General features: G+C 26.9%; 1 protein-coding gene across 1 annotated transcript; it reads left to right on the forward strand.

Moving 5' to 3' along the window:
- Positions 1-16,605: 16,605 nt before the first annotated feature.
- Positions 16,606-18,643, forward strand: LOC135963023 (uncharacterized). The gene is made up of 2 exons (XM_065514806.1): positions 16,606-16,896; positions 17,906-18,643. The coding sequence occupies exons 1-2, from the start codon at positions 16,606-16,608 to the stop codon at positions 18,641-18,643; spliced, it is 1,029 nt and encodes a 342-aa protein (XP_065370878.1).
- The last annotated feature ends 3,710 nt before the right edge of the window (positions 18,644-22,353 follow it).

Raw genomic sequence — 22,353 nt, forward strand, 5'->3', positions numbered from 1 at the left:
CTATAGAAAATATTGTGTACTACAGTATTTCTATAGAAAATATTGTGTACTACAGTATTTCCTATAGAAAATATTGTGTACTACAGTATTTCCTAAAGAAAATATTGTGTACTACAGTATTTCCTAAAGAAAATATTGTGTACTACAGTATTTTTCTATAGAAAATATAAATATTGTGTACTACAGTATTTCCTATAGAAAATATAAATATTGTGTACTACAGTATTTCCTATAGAAAATATAAATATTGTGTACTACAGTATTTCCTATAGAAAATATTGTGTACTACAGTATTTCCTATAGAAAATATTGTGTACTACAGTATTTCCTATAGAAAATATTGTGTACTACAGTATTTCCTATAGAAAATACTGTGTACTACAGTATTTCCTATAGAAAATATTGTGTACTACAGTATTTCCTATAGAAAATATTGTGTACTACAGTATTTCCTAAAGAAAATATTGTGTACTACAGTACTTCTATAGAAAATATTGTGTACTACAGTATTTTCTATAGAAAATATGGTGTACTACAGTATTTTTCTATAGAAAATATTGTGTACTACAGTATTTTTCTATAGAAAATATTGTGTACTACAGTATTTTTCTATAGAAAATATTGTGTACTACAGTATTTTTCTATAGAAAATATTGTGTACTACAGTATTTTTCTATAGAAAATATTGTGTACTACAGTATTTTTCTATAGAAAATATTGTGTACTACAGTATTTTTCTATAGAAAATATTGTGTATTACAGTATTTTTCTATATAGAAAATATAAATATTGTGTACTACAGTATTTTTCTATAGAAAATATAAATATTGTGTACTACAGTATTTTTGTATAGAAAATATAAATATTGTGTACTACAGTATTTCCTATAGAAACTATTGTGTACTACAGTATTTCGTATAGAAAATATTGTGTACTACAGTATTTCCTATAGAAAATATTGTGTACTACAGTATTTCCTATAGAAAATATTGTGTACTACAGTATTTCCTATAGAAAATATTGTGTACTACTGTATTTCCTATAGAAAATATTGTGTACTATAGTATTTCCTATAGAAAATATTGTGTACTATTGTATTTCCTATAGAAAATATTGTGTACTACAGTATTTCCTATACAAAATATTGTGTACTACAGTATTTCCTATAGAAAATATTGTGTACTACAGTATTTCCTATAGAAAATATTGTGTACTACAGTATTTCCTACAGAAAATATTGTGTACTACAGTATTTCCTATAGAAAATATTGTGTACTACAGTATTTCCTATAGAAAATATTGTGTACTACAGTATTTCCTATAGAAAATATTGTGTACTACAGTATTTCTATAGAAAATATTGTGTACTACAGTATTTCCTATAGAAAATATTGTGTACTACAGTATTTCCTATAGAAAATATTGTGTACTACAGTATTTCTATAGAAAATATTGTGTACTACAGTATTTCCTATAGAAAATATTGTGTACTACAGTATTTCCTAAAGAAAATATTGTGTACTACAGTATTTCCTAAAGAAAATATTGTGTACTACAGTATTTTTCTATAGAAAATATTGTGTACTACAGTATTTTTCTATAGAAAATATTGTGTACTACAGTATTTTTTTATAGAAAATATAAATATTGTGTACTACAGTATTTCCTATAGAAAATATAAATATTGTGTACTACAGTATTTCCTATAGAAAATATAAATATTGTGTACTACAGTATTTCCTATAGAAAATATAAATATTGTGTACTACAGTATTTTCTATAGAAAATATTGTGTACTACAGTATTTCCTATAGAAAATATTGTGTACTACAGTATTTCCTATAGAAAATATTGTGTACTACAGTATTTCCTATAGAAAATATTGTGTATTACAGTATTTCCTATAGAAAATATTGTGTACTACAGTATTTCCTATAGAAAATATTGTGTACTACTGTATTTCCTATAGAAAATATTGTGTACTATAGTATTTCCTATAGAAAATATTGTGTACTATTGTATTTCCTATAGAAAATATTGTGTACTACAGTATTTCATATAGAAAATATTGTGTACTACAATATTTCCTATAGAAAATATTGTGTACTACAGTATTTCCTATAGAAAATATTGTGTACTACAGTATTTCCTATAGAAAATATTGTGTACTACAGTATTTCCTATAGAAAATATTGTGTACTACAGTATTTCCTATAGAAAACATTGTGTACTACAGTATTTCCTATAGAAAATATGGTGTACTACAGTATTTCCTATAGAAAATATTGTGTACTACAGTATTTCCTATAGAAAATATTGTGTACTACAGTATTTCCTATAGAAAATATTGTGTACTACAGTATTTCCTATAGAAAATATTGTGTACTACAGTATTTCCTATAGAAAATATTTTGTACTACAGTATTTCCTATAGACAATATTGTGTACTACTGTATTTCCTATAGAAAATATTGTGTACTATAGTATTTCCTATAGAAAATATTGTGTACTACAGTATTTCCTATAGAAAATATTGTGTACTACAGTATTTCCTATAGAAAATATGGTGTACTACAGTATTTCCTATAGAAAATATTGTGTACTACAGTATTTCCTATAGAAAATATTGTGTACTACAGTATTTCCTATAGAAAATATTGTGTACTACAGTATTTCCTATAGAAAATATTGTGTACTACAGTATTTCCTATAGAAAATATTGTGTACTACAGTATTTCCTATAGAAAATATTGTGTACTACAGTATTTCCTATAGAAAATATTGTGTACTACAGTATTTCCTATAGAAAATATGGTGTACTACAGTATTTCCTATAGAAAATATTGTGTACTACAGTATTTCCTATAGAAAATATTGTGTACTACAGTATTTCCTATAGAAAATATTGTGTACTACAGTATTTCCTATAGAAAATATTGTGTACTACAGTATTTCCTATAGAAAATATTGTGTACTACAGTATTTCCTATAGAAAATATTGTGTACTACAGTATTTCCTATAGAAAATATTGTGTACTACAGTATTTCCTATAGAAAATATTGTGTACTACTGTATTTCCTATAGAAAATATTGTGTACTACAGTATTTCCTACAGAAAATATTGTGTACTACAGTATTTCCTATAGAAAATATTGTGTACTACAGTATTTCCTATAGAAAATATTGTGTACTACAGTATTTCTATAGAAAATATTGTGTACTACAGTATTTCCTATAGAAAATATTGTGTACTACAGTATTTCCTAAAGAAAATATTGTGTACTACAGTATTTCCTAAAGAAAATATTGTGTACTACAGTATTTTTCTATAGAAAATATTGTGTACTACAGTATTTTTCTATAGAAAATATTGTGTACTACAGTATTTTTCTATAGAAAATATAAATATTGTGTACTACAGTATTTCCTATAGAAAATATAAATATTGTGTACTACAGAATTTCCTATAGAAAATATAAATATTGTGTACTACAGTATTTCCTATAGAAAATATAAATATTGTGTACTACAGTATTTCCTATAGAAAATATTGTGTACTACAGTATTTCCTATAGAAAATATTGTGTACTACAGTATTTCCTATAGAAAATATTGTGTACTACAGTATTTCCTATAGAAAATATTGTGTACTACAGTATTTCCTATAGAAAATATTGTGTACTACAGTATTTCCTATATAAAATATTGTGTACTACAGTATTTCCTATAGAAAATATTGTGTACTACTGTATTTCCTATAGAAAATATTGTGTACTATAGTATTTCCTATAGAAAATATTGTGTACTATTGTATTTCCTATAGAAAATATTGTGTACTACGGTATTTCCTATAGAAAATATTGTGTACTACAATATTTCCTATAGAAAATATTGTGTACTACAGTATTTCCTATAGAAAATATTGTGTACTACAGTATCTCCTATAGAAAATATTGTGTACTACAGTATTTCCTATAGAAAATATTGTGTACTACAGTATTTCCTATAGAAAATATGGTGTACTACAGTATTTCCTATAGAAAATATTGTGTACTACAGTATTTCCTATAGAAAATATTGTGTACTACAGTATTTCCTATAGAAAATATTGTGTACTACAGTATTTCCTATAGAAAATATTGTGTACTACAGTATTTCCTATAGAAAATATTTTGTACTACAGTATTTCCTATAGAAAATATTGTGTACTACAGTATTTCCTATAGAAAATATTGTGTACTACAGTATTTCCTATAGAAAATGTTGTGTACTACAGTATTTCCTATAGAAAATATTGTGTACTACAGTATTTCCTATAGAAAATATTGTGTACTACAGTATTCCCTATAGAAAATATTGTGTACTACAGTATTTCCTATAGAAAATATTGTGTACTACAGTATTTCCTATAGAAAATATTGTGTACTACAGTATTTCCTATAGAAAATATTGTGTACTACAGTATTTCCTATAGAAAATATTGTGTACTACAGTATTTCCTATAGAAAATATTGTGTACTACAGTATTTCCTATAGAAAATATTGTGTACTACAGTATTTCCTATAGAAAATATTGTGTACTACAGTATTTCCTATAGAAAATATTGTGTACTACAGTATTTCCTATAGAAAATATTGTGTACTACAGTATTTCCTATAGAAAATATTGTGTACTACAGTATTTCCTATAGAAAATATTGTGTACTACAGTATTTCCTATAGAAAATATTGTGTACTACAGTATTTCCTATAGAAAATATTGTGTACTACAGTATTTCCTATAGAAAATATTGTGTACTACAGTATTTTCTATAGAAAATATTGTGTACTACAGTATTTCCTATAGAAAATATTGTGTACTACAGTATTTCCTATAGAAAATATTGTGTACTACAGTATTTCCTATAGAAAATATTGTGTACTACAGTATTTCCTATAGAAAATGTTGTGTACTACAGTATTTCCTATAGAAAATATTGTGTACTACAGTATTTCCTATAGAAAATATTGTGTACTACAGTATTTCCTATAGAAAATATTGTGTACTACAGTATTTCCTATAGAAAATATTGTGTACTACTGTATTTCCTATAGAAAATATTGTGTACTATAGTATTTCCTATAGAAAATATTGTGTACTATAGTATTTCCTATAGAAAATATTGTGTACTATAGTATTTCCTATAGAAAATATTGTGTACTATAGTATTTCCTATAGAAAATATTGTGTACTACAGTATTTCCTATGGAAAATATTGTGTACTACAGTATTTCCTATAGAAAATATTGTGTACTACAGTATTTCCTATAGAAAATATTGTGTACTACAGTATTTCCTATAGAAAATATTGTGTACTACAGTATTTCCTATAGAAAATATTGTGTACTACAGTATTTCCTATAGAAAATGTTGTGTACTACAGTATTTCCTATAGAAAATATTGTGTACTACAGTATTCCCTATAGAAAATATTGTGTACTACAGTATTTCCTATAGAAAATATTGTGTACTACAGTATTTCCTATAGAAAATATTGTGTACTACAGTATTTCCTATAGAAAATATTGTGTACTACAGTATTTCCTATAGAAAATATTGTGTACTACAGTATTTCCTATAGAAAATATTGTGTACTACAGTATTTCCTATAGACAATATTGTGTACTACAGTATTTCCTATAGAAAATATTGTGTACTACAGTATTTCCTATAGACAATATTGTGTACTACAGTATTTCCTATAGAAAATATTGTGTACTACAGTATTTCCTATATAAAATATTGTGTACTACAGTATTTCCTATAGAAAATATTGTGTACTACAGTATTTCCTATAGAAAACATTGTGTACTACAGTATTTCCTATAGAAAATATTGTGTACTACAGTATTTCCTATAGAAAATATTGTGTACTACAGTATTTTCTATAGAAAATATTGTGTACTACAGTATTTCCTATAGAAAATATTGTGTACTACAGTATTTCCTATAGAAAATATTGTGTACTACAGTATTTCCTATAGAAAATATTGTGTACTACAGTATTTCCTATAGAAAATATTGTGTACTACAGTATTTCCTATAGAAAATATTGTGTACTACAGTATTTCCTATAGAAAATATTGTGTACTACAGTATTTCCTATAGAAAATATTGTGTACTACTGTATTTCCTATAGAAAATATTGTGTACTATAGTATTTCCTATAGAAAATATTGTGTACTATTGTATTTCCTATAGAAAATATTGTGTACTACAGTATTTCCTATAGAAAATATTGTGTACTACAATATTTCCTATAGAAAATATTGTGTACTACAGTATTTCCTATAGAAAATATTGTGTACTACAGTATTTCCTATAGAAAATGTTGTGTACTACAGTATTTCCTATAGAAAATATTGTGTACTACAGTATTTCCTATAGAAAATATTGTGTACTACAGTATTCCCTATAGAAAATATTGTGTACTACAGTATTTCCTATAGAAAATATTGTGTACTACAGTATTTCCTATAGAAAATATTGTGTACTACAGTATTTCCTATAGAAAATATTGTGTACTACAGTATTTCCTATAGACAATATTGTGTACTACAGTATTTCCTATAGAAAATATTGTGTACTACAGTATTTCCTATAGAAAATATTGTGTACTACAGTATTTCCTATAGAAAATATTGTGTACTACAGTATTTCCTATAGAAAATATTGTGTACTACAGTATTTCCTATAGAAAATATTGTGTACTACAGTATTTCCTATAGAAAATATTGTGTACTACAGTATTTCCTATAGAAAATATTGTGTACTACAGTATTTCCTATAGAAAATATTGTGTACTACAGTATTTCCTATAGAAAATATTGTGTACTACAGTATTTCCTATAGAAAATATTGTGTACTACAGTATTTCCTATAGAAAATGTTGTGTACTACAGTATTTCCTATAGAAAATATTGTGTACTACAGTATTTCCTATAGAAAATATTGTGTACAGTATTTCCTATAGAAAATATTGTGTACTACAGTATTTCCTATAGAAAATATTGTGTACTACAGTATTTCCTATAGAAAATATTGTGTACTACTGTATTTCCTATAGAAAATATTGTGTACTATAGTATTTCCTATAGAAAATATTGTGTACTATAGTATTTCCTATAGAAAATATTGTGTACTATAGTATTTCCTATAGAAAATATTGTGTACTATAGTATTTCCTATAGAAAATATTGTGTACTATAGTATTTCCTATAGAAAATATTGTGTACTACAGTATTTCCTATAGAAAATATTGTGTACTACAGTATTTCCTATAGAAAATATTGTGTACTACAGTATTTCCTATAGAAAATATTGTGTACTACAGTATTTCCTATAGAAAATATTGTGTACTACAGTATTTCCTATAGAAAATGTTGTGTACTACAGTATTTCCTATAGAAAATGTTGTGTACTACAGTATTTCCTATAGAAAATATTGTGTACTACAGTATTTCCTATAGAAAATATTGTGTACTACAGTATTCCCTATAGAAAATATTGTGTACTACAGTATTTCCTATAGAAAATATTGTGTACTACAGTATTTCCTATAGAAAATATTGTGTACTACAGTATTTCCTATAGAAAATATTGTGTACTACAGTATTTCCTATAGAAAATATTGTGTACTACAGTATTTCCTATAGACAATATTGTGTACTACAGTATTTCCTATAGAAAATATTGTGTACTACAGTATTTCCTATAGACAATATTGTGTACTACAGTATTTCCTATAGAAAATATTGTGTACTACAGTATTTCCTATAGAAAATATTGTGTACTACAGTATTTCCTATAGAAAATATTGTGTACTACAGTATTTCCTATAGAAAACATTGTGTACTACAGTATTTCCTATAGAAAATATTGTGTACTACAGTATTTCCTATAGAAAATATTGTGTACTACAGTATTTTCTATAGAAAATATTGTGTACTACAGTATTTCCTATAGAAAATATTGTGTACTACAGTATTTCCTATAGAAAATATTGTGTACTACAGTATTTCCTATAGAAAATATTGTGTACTACAGTATTTCCTATAGAAAATATTGTGTACTACAGTATTTCCTATAGAAAATATTGTGTACTACAGTATTTCCTATAGAAAATATTGTGTACTACTGTATTTCCTATAGAAAATATTGTGTACTACTGTATTTCCTATAGAAAATATTGTGTACTATAGTATTTCCTATAGAAAATATTGTGTACTATTGTATTTCCTATAGAAAATATTGTGTACTACAGTATTTCCTATAGAAAATATTGTGTACTACAATATTTCCTATAGAAAATATTGTGTACTACAGTATTTCCTATAGAAAATATTGTGTACTACAGTATTTCCTATAGAAAATATTGTGTACTACAGTATTTCCTATAGAAAATATGGTGTACTACAGTATTTCCTATAGAAAATATTGTGTACTACAGTATTTCCTATAGAAAATATTGTGTACTACAATATTTCCTATAGAAAATATTGTGTACTACAGTATTTCCTATAGAAAATATTGTGTACTACAGTATTTCCTATAGAAAATATTGTGTACTACAGTATTTCCTATAGAAAATATTGTGTACTACAGTATTTCCTATAGAAAATATTGTGTACTACAGTATTTCCTATAGAAAATATTGTGTACTACAGTATTTCCTATAGAAAATATTGTGTACTACAGTATTTCCTATAGAAAATATTGTGTACTACAGTATTTCCTATAGAAAATATTGTGTACTACAGTATTTCCTATAGAAAATATTGTGTACTACAGTATTTCCTATAGAAAATATTGTATACTACAGTATTTCCTATAGAAAATATTGTGTACTACAGTATTTCAGTAGATAGGGAATGGGGATCTTGGACATCAAAGGAATGCCGCCGCTTGTTTCTAATTGGAATTTGAGTGGTGTGGTGACAAAGTGCTTACTTGTGCTAATGGGATTCTAGTTGGATAATAAGAATAGTTGAGAGAGAGTAGTGAGATTGTGTGGGAGAGTAAAAGCAGGTAATTTTGAGGGTTGATTATGCAGGTAATATTTAGAAGTACGTGATCGTTGTTTTGATTGAAAATTTACTACCTTTGTTTACTACAAGATCAAGATGGATGAAATTGTGTGTGTTTCCTGAAATGTGAATGGTTAACTGCAAGGGTTTTTATTATATTGTGAGATTGTGTGGGAAGTAAAAAGAGATAATTTTGAGGGTTGATTATGCAGGTAATATTTAGAAGTACGTGATCGTTGTTTTGATTGATGATTGACTACCTTTGTTTATTACAAGACCAAGATGGAAGAAATTGTGTGTTTTTCCTTAAATGTGATAGGTTAAAGTGTTCAATAATTTATTCTCTGTTTGTAATTTTAAAATTATTTTTACTATATCTTTGGTTTAATTTTCTGGATGGGATTTTCCAATTGGAATGAGTTTATTTTATATTTCTTGAATGAGATTTTTTTTTTTTTAGAATTCATGTGGGTTTTTGTTTATTCAATATTTCTAACTATTTTATAATTTTTTCTATAGTTTAAAATGTTTGTTTTCAGTTGTATTAGAATTAAAAATATCTTTATTTATCATTTTAAAATATAATTTCATTTATTTATCTTTCTTATAAAAAAGGTATAATAATTTTCTATTAAAAGAAATACATTATTTTTTTGTAAATTAAAATTAATACATTGGCAGCCATTAGGTTCAATTTCGCATATTTTACATATTCTTGGGCAGTTGATGAAATGCTTCCCATGAATAGTTTCAACCATTTTCATGTTTTCATATTCGTCCAGCATATACTTAAAATGGTTAATTATTTGTAAATGTCCATCAAAAATACAACCACCAAAATCGTATAAAAACTTGTCAATTAAACTTCTGTATGACATTTTCTTTAAAAATATGTTCCTCCTCCTAATTCTGTCTTGTCTTCTCATCTTGAACTGATATTAATTTATTCCTTACAGGTGTTTAAATAAATTGTTAATAGGAATAAATTTATTTACAACAAGTGTTTTGTTTTTTTAAATTTACATGAATGTGCAGCTGAATACGAGTCAAGATTGAACATGTTCAATTTTCAACTATGTTTTAAATTTTATAATATTATGCATACTAAATTTATCTAAAACATGAATGAGCATGCTCAGAAACTAAATATTTATTATAATTATAAATTCAAATCACGAATGGATCGACGAAATGAATTATGCACACGTGCGAGTTTATTTGCTGTAGATGGGATAAAAAAAGGGACAAACGCATATTGTGTCAAGTGTAATAAACCAAAACATGAAAATAAAAAATAAGCCACAAGACATTTATGATCGGCTGTTCGTCCTCTGTTGTATGTCGAAGGAAAACCACAAGACATTTATGATCACCCTTCTTACCAAACTCTAAAATAAATGAAAGGTCAACCTATTGAATTAGAAAGAAAAAGGGTTTATGTTGGGATTCATTATATTTTACAATACATTTAGCAGGTTGAAAATGATCGCTGTGAAAAAGTCAACGACACACAAAAAGATTGTATATGTTTTTTCTTTATTTTCCTACCTAATTTTACTTATTATTTTAAATACTATTTACTAGAGATTTATGATTTCCTTTGTTAAAAAAGAAAAAAGGTTCAATGTCAATCTTTATAATTAGAAAAGAGTACACACAAAAATATTGTATATGTTTTTTCTTTATTTTCCTACCTAATTTTAACTTATTAAAAGTGAAACAGTAATATATTTATATTTTTCGTTTTTTATTTATTTGTTTATGTTTTTTTTTTTTTTCTTATTTATTTTCCTACCTAACTTATTTTATTAAAAGTGAAACAGTAATATATTTGTATTTATATTTTTTCTTTATTTATTTGTTTATCTTAATTATTAATGAATTTATTTATTTTGGTTTTTTAAATACTATGAACTAAAGGTATAGTAACCCTCTACAATTTTTAAAATTAAATGCTTTCTAAAATTAAAAATAGTACACCTACAGGTGTCAGGACCCTCCTCACATTCAGCACTGGACCAAGGGCAGCAGTTGAAATGGCTTCCCATTTCTCCATCTTCACCATCCGACACTCCATACTCCTCATTTTGCTCCAGCATGGAAATAAAGAAATTCAACATTTCTTTATGCTCATAGAGCAGTGACTCTCCAAAGTCTTCCACAAATTTATCAATAATACTTCTGATTTGGCTCATATTTAGTAGTTAGCTGATTGAATTGATGTTGATGACTATTAGTTGACTAACATTATCGGTTATTACCTGGATTTATCAGAATCCTTTCACATAACATTTTTGATTCTAAAAATAAAAAATAAAAATATGTATAGTTTTCTCTCTCATTTAATTCTTGACCAATATTTCTCTCTTTCACGGTTTACACTATAGAGTCCTTATTTTTTTTTTCTAAGAATTATGTTTAATTAATTCCACTACGATTCAACAGCTAGTGTGAGGGGGATAGATATACTACATACATATATTAAATTAAATAAAATAATTTTACGTTTTGTTTACATAATATTTTTATCAATATACTTCCTCTTCTTATTATTTAGGATAGAGTGAGCAGCATGGTATGTTATATATATTTTCTTTCACTCATTTCAAAAAGATGTTTTTAATTAACTTACACATTTCGTTAGAAAATTCAATTTAGCTAATAAGAATTATTAAAAATATAAAATCATCAATATCGAAAAATAAGTGAAAGAGATAACTACTTAAAAATGGATTCGGCTAAAACCCTAATAAAAAAATTTAATAGTTTCAGTAACAAATCTTTAATTCATATTAAAGATTTGGAAACAGCAAAAAAATATGCAATTGTAAATGCAAAAAGGATGACAACTAAGTATGGGCCAACAATTCAGATTGAGTTAGAGGAACATACGATGTTCTTACCAAACCGGTATAATGCAATAACGGATGAGGAGATGATGGAGCTATCATCGGGTATATATCGAGTCCAAAGAGAAGGAGAGCGAGGTTTGCGCTTGGACACATTTGAGGAAATGGTTGACTTCATTCCAAATGGACAGTATCCAGTTTGGCAGATTTAGTAATCTTATAAATTCATTTATATTATATTTCCCTATTTTTATACATTTAATATATATAAAAAATATATACTATATATATGAATAACAATTTTTTTTTTTTAAATAAAACGATTTCTTTATTAATTAAAACAAAAATAAAATGAATGCATTTTTTATTTATTCCTTTCAGTTATTTGATATAAAAAACTAATACACAATTGTCCACAATTATATGAGTTGTATTTTTGATGTTGATTGTAGTTATATTTAATGTTTTTTCCTAGGTATTTAATCAATTCCAAAGGCGGTTGTAAATTTCCAAAGCTATCGAAATATTCTTTTTGTTGATTATTTTTATAATATGCTACCCAATGTGTTCCAAGACCTCTTGATGAATCTAAGTTGATAATGCCACATTCTATTTTTTTCGAATGTTTCGGTAGTGAGTCTAGCATGAAAATTCCTCTAAAATGTTGAATATTTTTTGAGAAATATTTCAGATCGAGATCAGTCATTGGTCTTTTAGGTAGCATTTCTAAAAGTTTTTTGGATTGTCTTTACAAACCAATCCATATCCCTTTTTATAAGGTTTAAGGTAGAGACCTTTTCCCATTGCTATGGCCTCTATAGTTTTATTATGTCTGGTTGCTTCATCGAGTTGATTTTTTGCATTCTTAGCTGCATTTACTGCTTTTGCTATAGCAGCACCTCCACTAGATAAGCTACCAATTGCTCCAAGTGCAGTTAATATTGGTATTAATGGAAGAAAACCTCCAATTTTCGGTACGTTTATTACACGAGGAATAACAACTTGAGACTTTTTCCCTTTAAAAGATTTGTTAATAACTTTACGTGCAATTCTAATGGCAGTGTTAATATCTTGTGGTTTTTCTTTATTTAAAATTTGAGTAGCTCGCTCCCAAGCTTTATTTTCAAGAATTTGATCAGCCTGATGTCTTATATGTATATCTTTATTCTTTGAATAAGCTATATCATGCTCCTTGCAAGCAGCATCTAATTTATTTATTCCTTTATCACCCTGATTTAAACGTTTTTTAAGTTTGGTTCCAGGGCCGCAATATTGATATCCAGGAAGATGTAGCTCAATAGGTAGTGAGTTTATTATTTTATTTACTAAACCTTCTCCAGTGACTGCTCTTTTATAATTAATCTTTTTGTTATAGTGTATAACCATCTTATTTTATTCTATAAAAAATATTAATCAAATTATTATTACAATCAGTTATAAAGATGCGTTTAGTTAGACAACATAAAAACATATCAGTTCGCAATGTTGACAATTCAACGAATACTAAAATAAAAACAAGACATAGTACTTTATTACCAAATTCTATTCGAGCGCTGATAGTAGGTCCTTCGAATTGTGGAAAGACAAACGTTATGATTGGATTGTTGGAAAGTCCTAACGGACTAAAATTTGAAAACATCTATTTATACTCAAAATCATTATATCAACCAAAATATGAATATTTAAGAAAACTAATCACACCAATTAAAGGAATGGGATATTACACATTTTCAGATAATGAGTCTGTAATATCTCCTGATAAAGCAAAAACCAACTCAATTATGATATTTGATGATGTCGCATGTGAAAAGCAGAATAATATACGCGCATACTTTTGTATGGGTCGACATAAAGATGTTGATTCATTTTATTTATGTCAAACTTATACAAGAATTCCAAAACATTTGATACGAGATAATGCTAATGTGATTATAATGTTTAAGCAAGATGAAATGAATATGAAGCATGTTTATAGTGATCATGTTGCAAGCGATATGAGTTTTGAAAAGTTTCATGAAATTTGTAGGGAATGTTGGAAGGATAAATATGGATTTTTGATGATTAGTAAAGATGATGAATTGGATAATGGACGGTATCGAAAGCTGTTTGACTATTTCATAACAACATAAATTATTATAATTATTGTATATAAACATTAGTATTATATCAACTTTTAAACGTACTACAACTTAATCATACATCTGTTAATCCTGATAGCTATTATCTGATCTACGAAACAACTTATTGAAAATGAATGAAAAGGTTTTGAAAGATTTGATAAAGAGTAGAAATATATTAAAGAAAAAATTTCGTAGTATAAAATCTGGTGAAGTAGATCTACACGAACAACTAATAGATACATTTAAACCCATAACAGAACCCTTAAATAATTTTATTAAAAAATCTAAGAATATAAAGAGAAATCCCAAAATTGAAAAGAAAGAAATTAAAAATGAAAACACAAATAATACAAGTTTCATGTTGAATCAACTACCAGCTGATATACATAGAAGTACTCCAAAAAAGATAGTTGAGGATACTTTAGTAAACTCACTTGATGATGAGGATGATGATAATGATGATTATTATTCTCAGTCAGAAAATGAGATTTTAAATACTAATAAGAATGATAGTGACTTGTCGTTCTTGGAGAAAACAAATGAGTTAGACAATCTATATGGTGCACATAGAGATTCCAATAATGAATGGAATTTTGGAGATAGTAAAATAAAATTTAATGGTGACAAAATTCAAATTGGAAATCAAATATGGGCTCTTACACCAGGACTATTTTCATTAATGTTTCATAAAACACCAAAGAATTATGATAAATCGGAACTAGAAATTTACAAAAAGATATTAGTCAATACAAATGCATACAAACGACAGTACAGACCTGATGGTCCAATAAAAGGTACCAGAGCCTATAAATATCGACATATTATAGGAAAATTGTTCAAAGAAAAAAATCAAAAGCTATCGCCAATACCTTCAACATCATCACAAGATACAACAAAAAAGAATTATATGGGTACTGGATTAATGAATCTAAACTCACAAAAACCCAACTATATATATTGGGATGATCCAAATGAATTGGTAGATCGACTTAGACTATTAATAGCATCGCAAGCTGCTGGTCATACAAACCACAATAACGAAATTGTATCAATAATTGAAGAATTATATGAAGCCAACATTATACAATAATAATATTAATCTAAACAAACTATGTCTGTTGATAAATTTGGACACTACCTGAACAATACAAGCGGTATAATTTCAGTAAAAAATGCACCTAAATTGTTGGGGTTCTTTATGGATACGAATAACAACATTGACGTCCAAAACAAAAGAATCAGAAATGTGGCAAATGCTTTGGAAGAGAATGATGTTGTCAATAAAGTGTTTTTGCAATATTACATGGAAGAGACACAGAAGGGAATAATGAAACATTTAAAAGAGAATATTAATGATATTAAAGAACAAATTCAGAAGAAGAATCTATTTTTTGAAGAACAAATCAAAATGTTAAAAGAGAAAATTTATAGATATGATAATTTTGAGTACGTCACAATAGGTGAAAATACGTCAACAGATAACGACCCATACGAAATTATTTTGCAAAAAGATTAAATAATGACTACAAAAAGAGAGTTAGTAAATGAACTCCATAAACAGGCTCGAAAAGTTTTTAGACGTCGAAGAGTTGTGATGAAAGGAATAGATGATCTCTGGCAAGCTGATTTGGTTGAAATGGGGAATTATTCCACATATAATAAAAATTATCGATATTTGTTAACTGTAATTGATACATTCTCAAAATTTGCTTGGGCTGCACCTCTCAAAACAAAAACTGCACCTGAAGTAGTTCAAGCAATGGAAAATATATTCAAACAAGGACGCATCCCCAAAAATTTGCAGACAGATGATGGCAAAGAGTTTTTCAATAAACACTTTAAAAAACTAATGGATAAATATAAAATCAATCACTACTCAACATTTAGTATAATGAAAGCATCAATTGTAGAACGATTCAATCGAACGTTAAAAGGAATGATGTGGAGAGAGTTTAGTTTCAAAGGTTCATATTATTGGCTGGACATTTATAAAGATTTAGTTAATGCTTACAACAGAAAAATTCATCGTACCATCAAAATGGCTCCAATTAAAGTGAATTCTTCAAATGAGGAGAGATTGCTTAATACCGTATACAATAATTTAAAAATATATAAAATATCAAAATTCAATGTCGGTGATTATGTACGCATCAGCAAATATAAACATATTTTTGAAAAGGGGTATACACCAAATTGGACAACAGAAATCTTTAAAATAAAAAACGTAAAGAATACATATCCTACAACATACATATTAGCTGATTATCATGGAAATCCAATTGAAGGAGGATTCTATGATCAAGAACTTTCCAAAACTAGATTTCCAGATACATACCTTGTCGAAAAAGTTCTTAAAATGAAAGGAGAAGAGGCATTTGTAAAATGGTTGGGTTTTCCAAGTCATCATAATTCTTGGATTAATAAAGCAGACATATTGTAGTTAGTAATAATAATTAGGTATAATAGTTAGTATCTAAGTATTATAAAATAAGAAAATCATATCAATAAAATATTTTTTATAAACAACAACACTGTGTTTAATTCACTTATTAACAATCCGACAATCATAATGTCAATAACACTAACATTGAGCTCTATCTCATCTGAGCTCTCAGCTAATTATTTTCCTCCAATTGTTTTGGATGGTGAATATGAGTGTGCTCTAACTGATTTCCATTCATACAACAGTATTCCAAATGTAGACATCTATAATAATAAGTTTCATATTGGTGAACATGTAATTGAAATTCCAATTGGATCCTATGAATTGAATGATATTGTAGATTATATTAAAGAACAATACAAACGATATAATCCTAAAAATAAAATTGATATTGAGGCTAATAATAATACAATGCAAGTAAGAGTTAATAGCTCTAATGATTCGATTTATTTTAATAAAGAAAATACCATTGGAAAACTGTTTGGGTTTAATAAAAAAATCCTTCATCCAAATGAAAATCACTATTCAGATCTTCCGGTTAACATTTTTAAAGTAAATCTTTTGCGAGTAGAGAGCAATATAGCTATCAATACATATATGAATAATTCTCAAGCACACACATTACATGAGTTTGCAATTAACGTACCACCAGGGTATAAAATTGGTGAGATTCCTAGAAATCTCATTTATTTGCCTGTTAACTGTCGAGAGATAAGCTCCTTAACTCTGCAAGTAGTTGATCAAGACGGAGATTTAATAAATTTCCGAGGAGAGCAAATTACAATTAGAATTCATTTAAAGCCAAGCAAATAATGATAATTTATAATAAGAATACATCCCGAAATAAAGTAGCATTTCCCAGCAGTAAAAAAACATCAACAAAATCAAAACTACAGAAGTCCTTACCACGTAAAATCTTGACAAAAGCAAACAAGAAATTCCTTAAATCACTGAATTTTAAAGTAAAAAAAACATGAGTTCAATTCTCGATGTTCTAGAAAAACCCTTGTCTGATGAAGATATAATTAAAAAGGACTACCACACATATACACCATATCTTCAGTCATACAACAATAATGATGAAATTAGAATTTCAATACAAAATCAAGATTTATATGTCTTACCTGGAGAAAGTTTTATATATGTAGAAGGATTCGTTAAAGATGCAACTAATACAAAATTAGTACCTTCTTCATCCAATTTTAAATTAAGGAATAATTTTGTCGCATATCTATTTGACGAAATCCGTTATGAACTCAATGGGATTGAAATTGATCATACCCGACATTTGGGGATATCAAGCACCATAAAAAACTTGGTTTCTTTATCACCAACGGATAGTAATGGGATGCTCAATGCTGCATGGAATAAAATAGATGATGTAGATCTTGTAAATGGTTATTTCAATTTCTATGTGCCCCTAAAGATATTATTAGGATTCGCTGAAGATTATAATAAAATAATATTAAATGGTAAACATGAGCTGATTCTGTTACGTAATAAGAATGATGCAGATCTAGTATATTCAAGTGTTTCCACAGAAAAAGGAAAAATGACGATATCAAACATCTCATGGAGAATTCCACATGTACAATTATCTGATTTTAGTAAATTGAATATTATTAAAACAATAAACAGTGGTGCCTCTATACCAATCGCATTTCGTAGCTGGGATTGTCATATTAATCCACTACTCAACATTGGAACCAATCATATCTGGAATGTTAAACTAGCTGCAAATAGAGAGCGCCCTCGCTTTGTATTGGTTGCTTTTCAAAATGATGATAAATTTGTTCATTGTGATCTAACTAATATGAAAGTGCATTTAAATTCAGAATCATATCCATATGACGATCTGAATGTAAAATTTAAAAATGAACGCTTTGCAATTCTGTATGATATGTATCTAAGATTTCAACAAAACTACTACATGAAAGATCCTCAACCACTACTAACATCTCAAGAGTTTAAAAATAAAGCACCGATAATTGTAATAGATGTCAGTCACCAAAATGAATCTATCAGCAGTGGACCTATTGATATAAAAATTGAATTTGAAACATCTACAAATATTCCAGCAAACACATCAGCATACTGTATTCTCATTCACGATCGTATAATTGAATACATACCTTTGAAAGGACAAGTTCGAAAAGTCTTATAAATCATATGAAATGTTTCACCAAAAAGTTTTAATTGATTTACAAGGTTTTAAATTAAAACCGAATAATTTTATCGCAAAAGAAATTGCAGTTGTTTTCAATTCTAAGGAATACATCAATTTCATTATAAAACCACCATTTGATTTCAATTGTTTATCACAAAGGGAACGAAAAGAAGCAAATTGGTTAATTAAGTATTGTCATCATCTAAATTGGAATACTGGGGTCGTATCTTTTAAGAGTGTTTGCAATTTTTTAAAAGCTAATTTAAAAAATTCCAAAATATATGTCAAAGGAGAAGAGAAATGCAAGTGGTTGGAAGAAATGTTGCAACAAAAAGTTTTTAATATAGAGGTTTTTGGATGTATTAATTTAAAGGAATTAAATATAAAGTATCCAACAAATATATATTGCAGTTATCACAAATATGGAGTTTGTGCTTTAAGAAATGCTCTTTTACTGGCAGAAGAAAACCTAGTTTAAAATAATAATATTTATATAGTTTTTTTTTTTTTTAAGTATTATTTTTTTATTTTATTGATATTTTAAAATTTAATTATTAATTAATTTAAATATAGGTACATACAAAATGTAATTAGAATATAAGTATTTATCATTAAGTTATATAAAATTATTTTTAATAATTATATTATATATTTATCACATATTTATTTATTTCTTATTATATTATATATTTATCACATATTTATTTATTCTTAAAACTACATATTCATTAAATAAATTAAGATATTTTAACATTAGTTTTATTATTGTTTTGTTTTTTTTTTTTTTAAATAAAGGAATATTTTTACATATTAACAAAATTGTTTATTTTTTTTTTTATTTATTTATTTATATTTTTGACCACTGTCATCTCATAAGTAATAATCGAAACAGTTTAGTTTTAATCCGTTTGCATATAACTGACAATTCTATCTCTATAGTGACCCCAAGCTCTAGTGTTTACTCTATCTTCCATAATCTTTCTTTTATCATCAGTATGGCTAAGTACTATTTTTTGCAACTTTTGTGTATATAACTGATGCGCTTTAGTTCTAAATACAACCATTTCATCAGACACTATTTTCTGTTCAAATAAACACTCTTTATAATCATTTAATGTAAGTTTTTTAATTACACATTTTTTGACACCTTTAGACTTTTTAATATCATAACAACATAAATTATTATAATTATTGTATATAAACATTAGTATTATATCAACTTTTAAACGTACTACAACTTAATCATACATCTGTTAATCCTGATAGCTATTATCTGATCTACGAAACAACTTATTGAAAATGAATGAAAAGGTTTTGAAAGATTTGATAAAGAGTAGAAATATATTAAAGAAAAAATTTCGTAGTATAAAATCTGGTGAAGTAGATCTACACGAACAACTAATAGATACATTTAAACCCATAACAGAACCCTTAAATAATTTTATTAAAAAATCTAAGAATATAAAGAGAAATCCCAAAATTGAAAAGAAAGAAATTAAAAATGAAAACACAAATAATACAAGTTTCATGTTGAATCAACTACCAGCTGATATACATAGAAGTACTCCAAAAAAGATAGTTGAGGATACTTTAGTAAACTCACTTGATGATGAGGATGATGATAATGATGATTATTATTCTCAGTCAGAAAATGAGATTTTAAATACTAATAAGAATGATAGTGACTTGTCGTTCTTGGAGAAAACAAATGAGTTAGACAATCTATATGGTGCACATAGAGATTCCAATAATGAATGGAATTTTGGAGATAGTAAAATAAAATTTAATGGTGACAAAATTCAAATTGGAAATCAAATATGGGCTCTTACACCAGGACTATTTTCATTAATGTTTCATAAAACACCAAAGAATTATGATAAATCGGAACTAGAAATTTACAAAAAGATATTAGTCAATACAAATGCATACAAACGACAGTACAGACCTGATGGTCCAATAAAAGGTACCAGAGCCTATAAATATCGACATATTATAGGAAAATTGTTCAAAGAAAAAAATCAAAAGCTATCGCCAATACCTTCAACATCATCACAAGATACAACAAAAAAGAATTATATGGGTACTGGATTAATGAATCTAAACTCACAAAAACCCAACTATATATATTGGGATGATCCAAATGAATTGGTAGATCGACTTAGACTATTAATAGCATCGCAAGCTGCTGGTCATACAAACCACAATAACGAAATTGTATCAATAATTGAAGAATTATATGAAGCCAACATTATACAATAATAATATTAATCTAAACAAACTATGTCTGTTGATAAATTTGGACACTACCTGAACAATACAAGCGGTATAATTTCAGTAAAAAATGCACCTAAATTGTTGGGGTTCTTTATGGATACGAATAACAACATTGACGTCCAAAACAAAAGAATCAGAAATGTGGCAAATGCTTTGGAAGAGAATGATGTTGTCAATAAAGTGTTTTTGCAATATTACATGGAAGAGACACAGAAGGGAATAATGAAACATTTAAAAGAGAATATTAATGATATTAAAGAACAAATTCAGAAGAAGAATCTATTTTTTGAAGAACAAATCAAAATGTTAAAAGAGAAAATTTATAGATATGATAATTTTGAGTACGTCACAATAGGTGAAAATACGTCAACAGATAACGACCCATACGAAATTATTTTGCAAAAAGATTAAATAATGACTACAAAAAGAGAGTTAGTAAATGAACTCCATAAACAGGCTCGAAAAGTTTTTAGACGTCGAAGAGTTGTGATGAAAGGAATAGATGATCTCTGGCAAGCTGATTTGGTTGAAATGGGGAATTATTCCACATATAATAAAAATTATCGATATTTGTTAACTGTAATTGATACATTCTCAAAATTTGCTTGGGCTGCACCTCTCAAAACAAAAACTGCACCTGAAGTAGTTCAAGCAATGGAAAATATATTCAAACAAGGACGCATCCCCAAAAATTTGCAGACAGATGATGGCAAAGAGTTTTTCAATAAACACTTTAAAAAACTAATGGATAAATATAAAATCAATCACTACTCAACATTTAGTATAATGAAAGCATCAATTGTAGAACGATTCAATCGAACGTTAAAAGGAATGATGTGGAGAGAGTTTAGTTTCAAAGGTTCATATTATTGGCTGGACATTTATAAAGATTTAGTTAATGCTTACAACAGAAAAATTCATCGTACCATCAAAATGGCTCCAATTAAAGTGAATTCTTCAAATGAGGAGAGATTGCTTAATACCGTATACAATAATTTAAAAATATATAAAATATCAAAATTCAATGTCGGTGATTATGTACGCATCAGCAAATATAAACATATTTTTGAAAAGGGGTATACACCAAATTGGACAACAGAAATCTTTAAAATAAAAAACGTAAAGAATACATATCCTACAACATACATATTAGCTGATTATCATGGAAATCCAATTGAAGGAGGATTCTATGATCAAGAACTTTCCAAAACTAGATTTCCAGATACATACCTTGTCGAAAAAGTTCTTAAAATGAAAGGAGAAGAGGCATTTGTAAAATGGTTGGGTTTTCCAAGTCATCATAATTCTTGGATTAATAAAGCAGACATATTGTAGTTAGTAATAATAATTAGGTATAATAGTTAGTATCTAAGTATTATAAAATAAGAAAATCATATCAATAAAATATTTTTTATAAACAACAACACTGTGTT

The sequence above is a fragment of the Calliphora vicina genome, unplaced genomic scaffold, assembly GCF_958450345.1.
Source record: "Calliphora vicina unplaced genomic scaffold, idCalVici1.1 scaffold_62, whole genome shotgun sequence".
NCBI lineage: Eukaryota > Metazoa > Arthropoda > Insecta > Diptera > Calliphoridae > Calliphora > Calliphora vicina.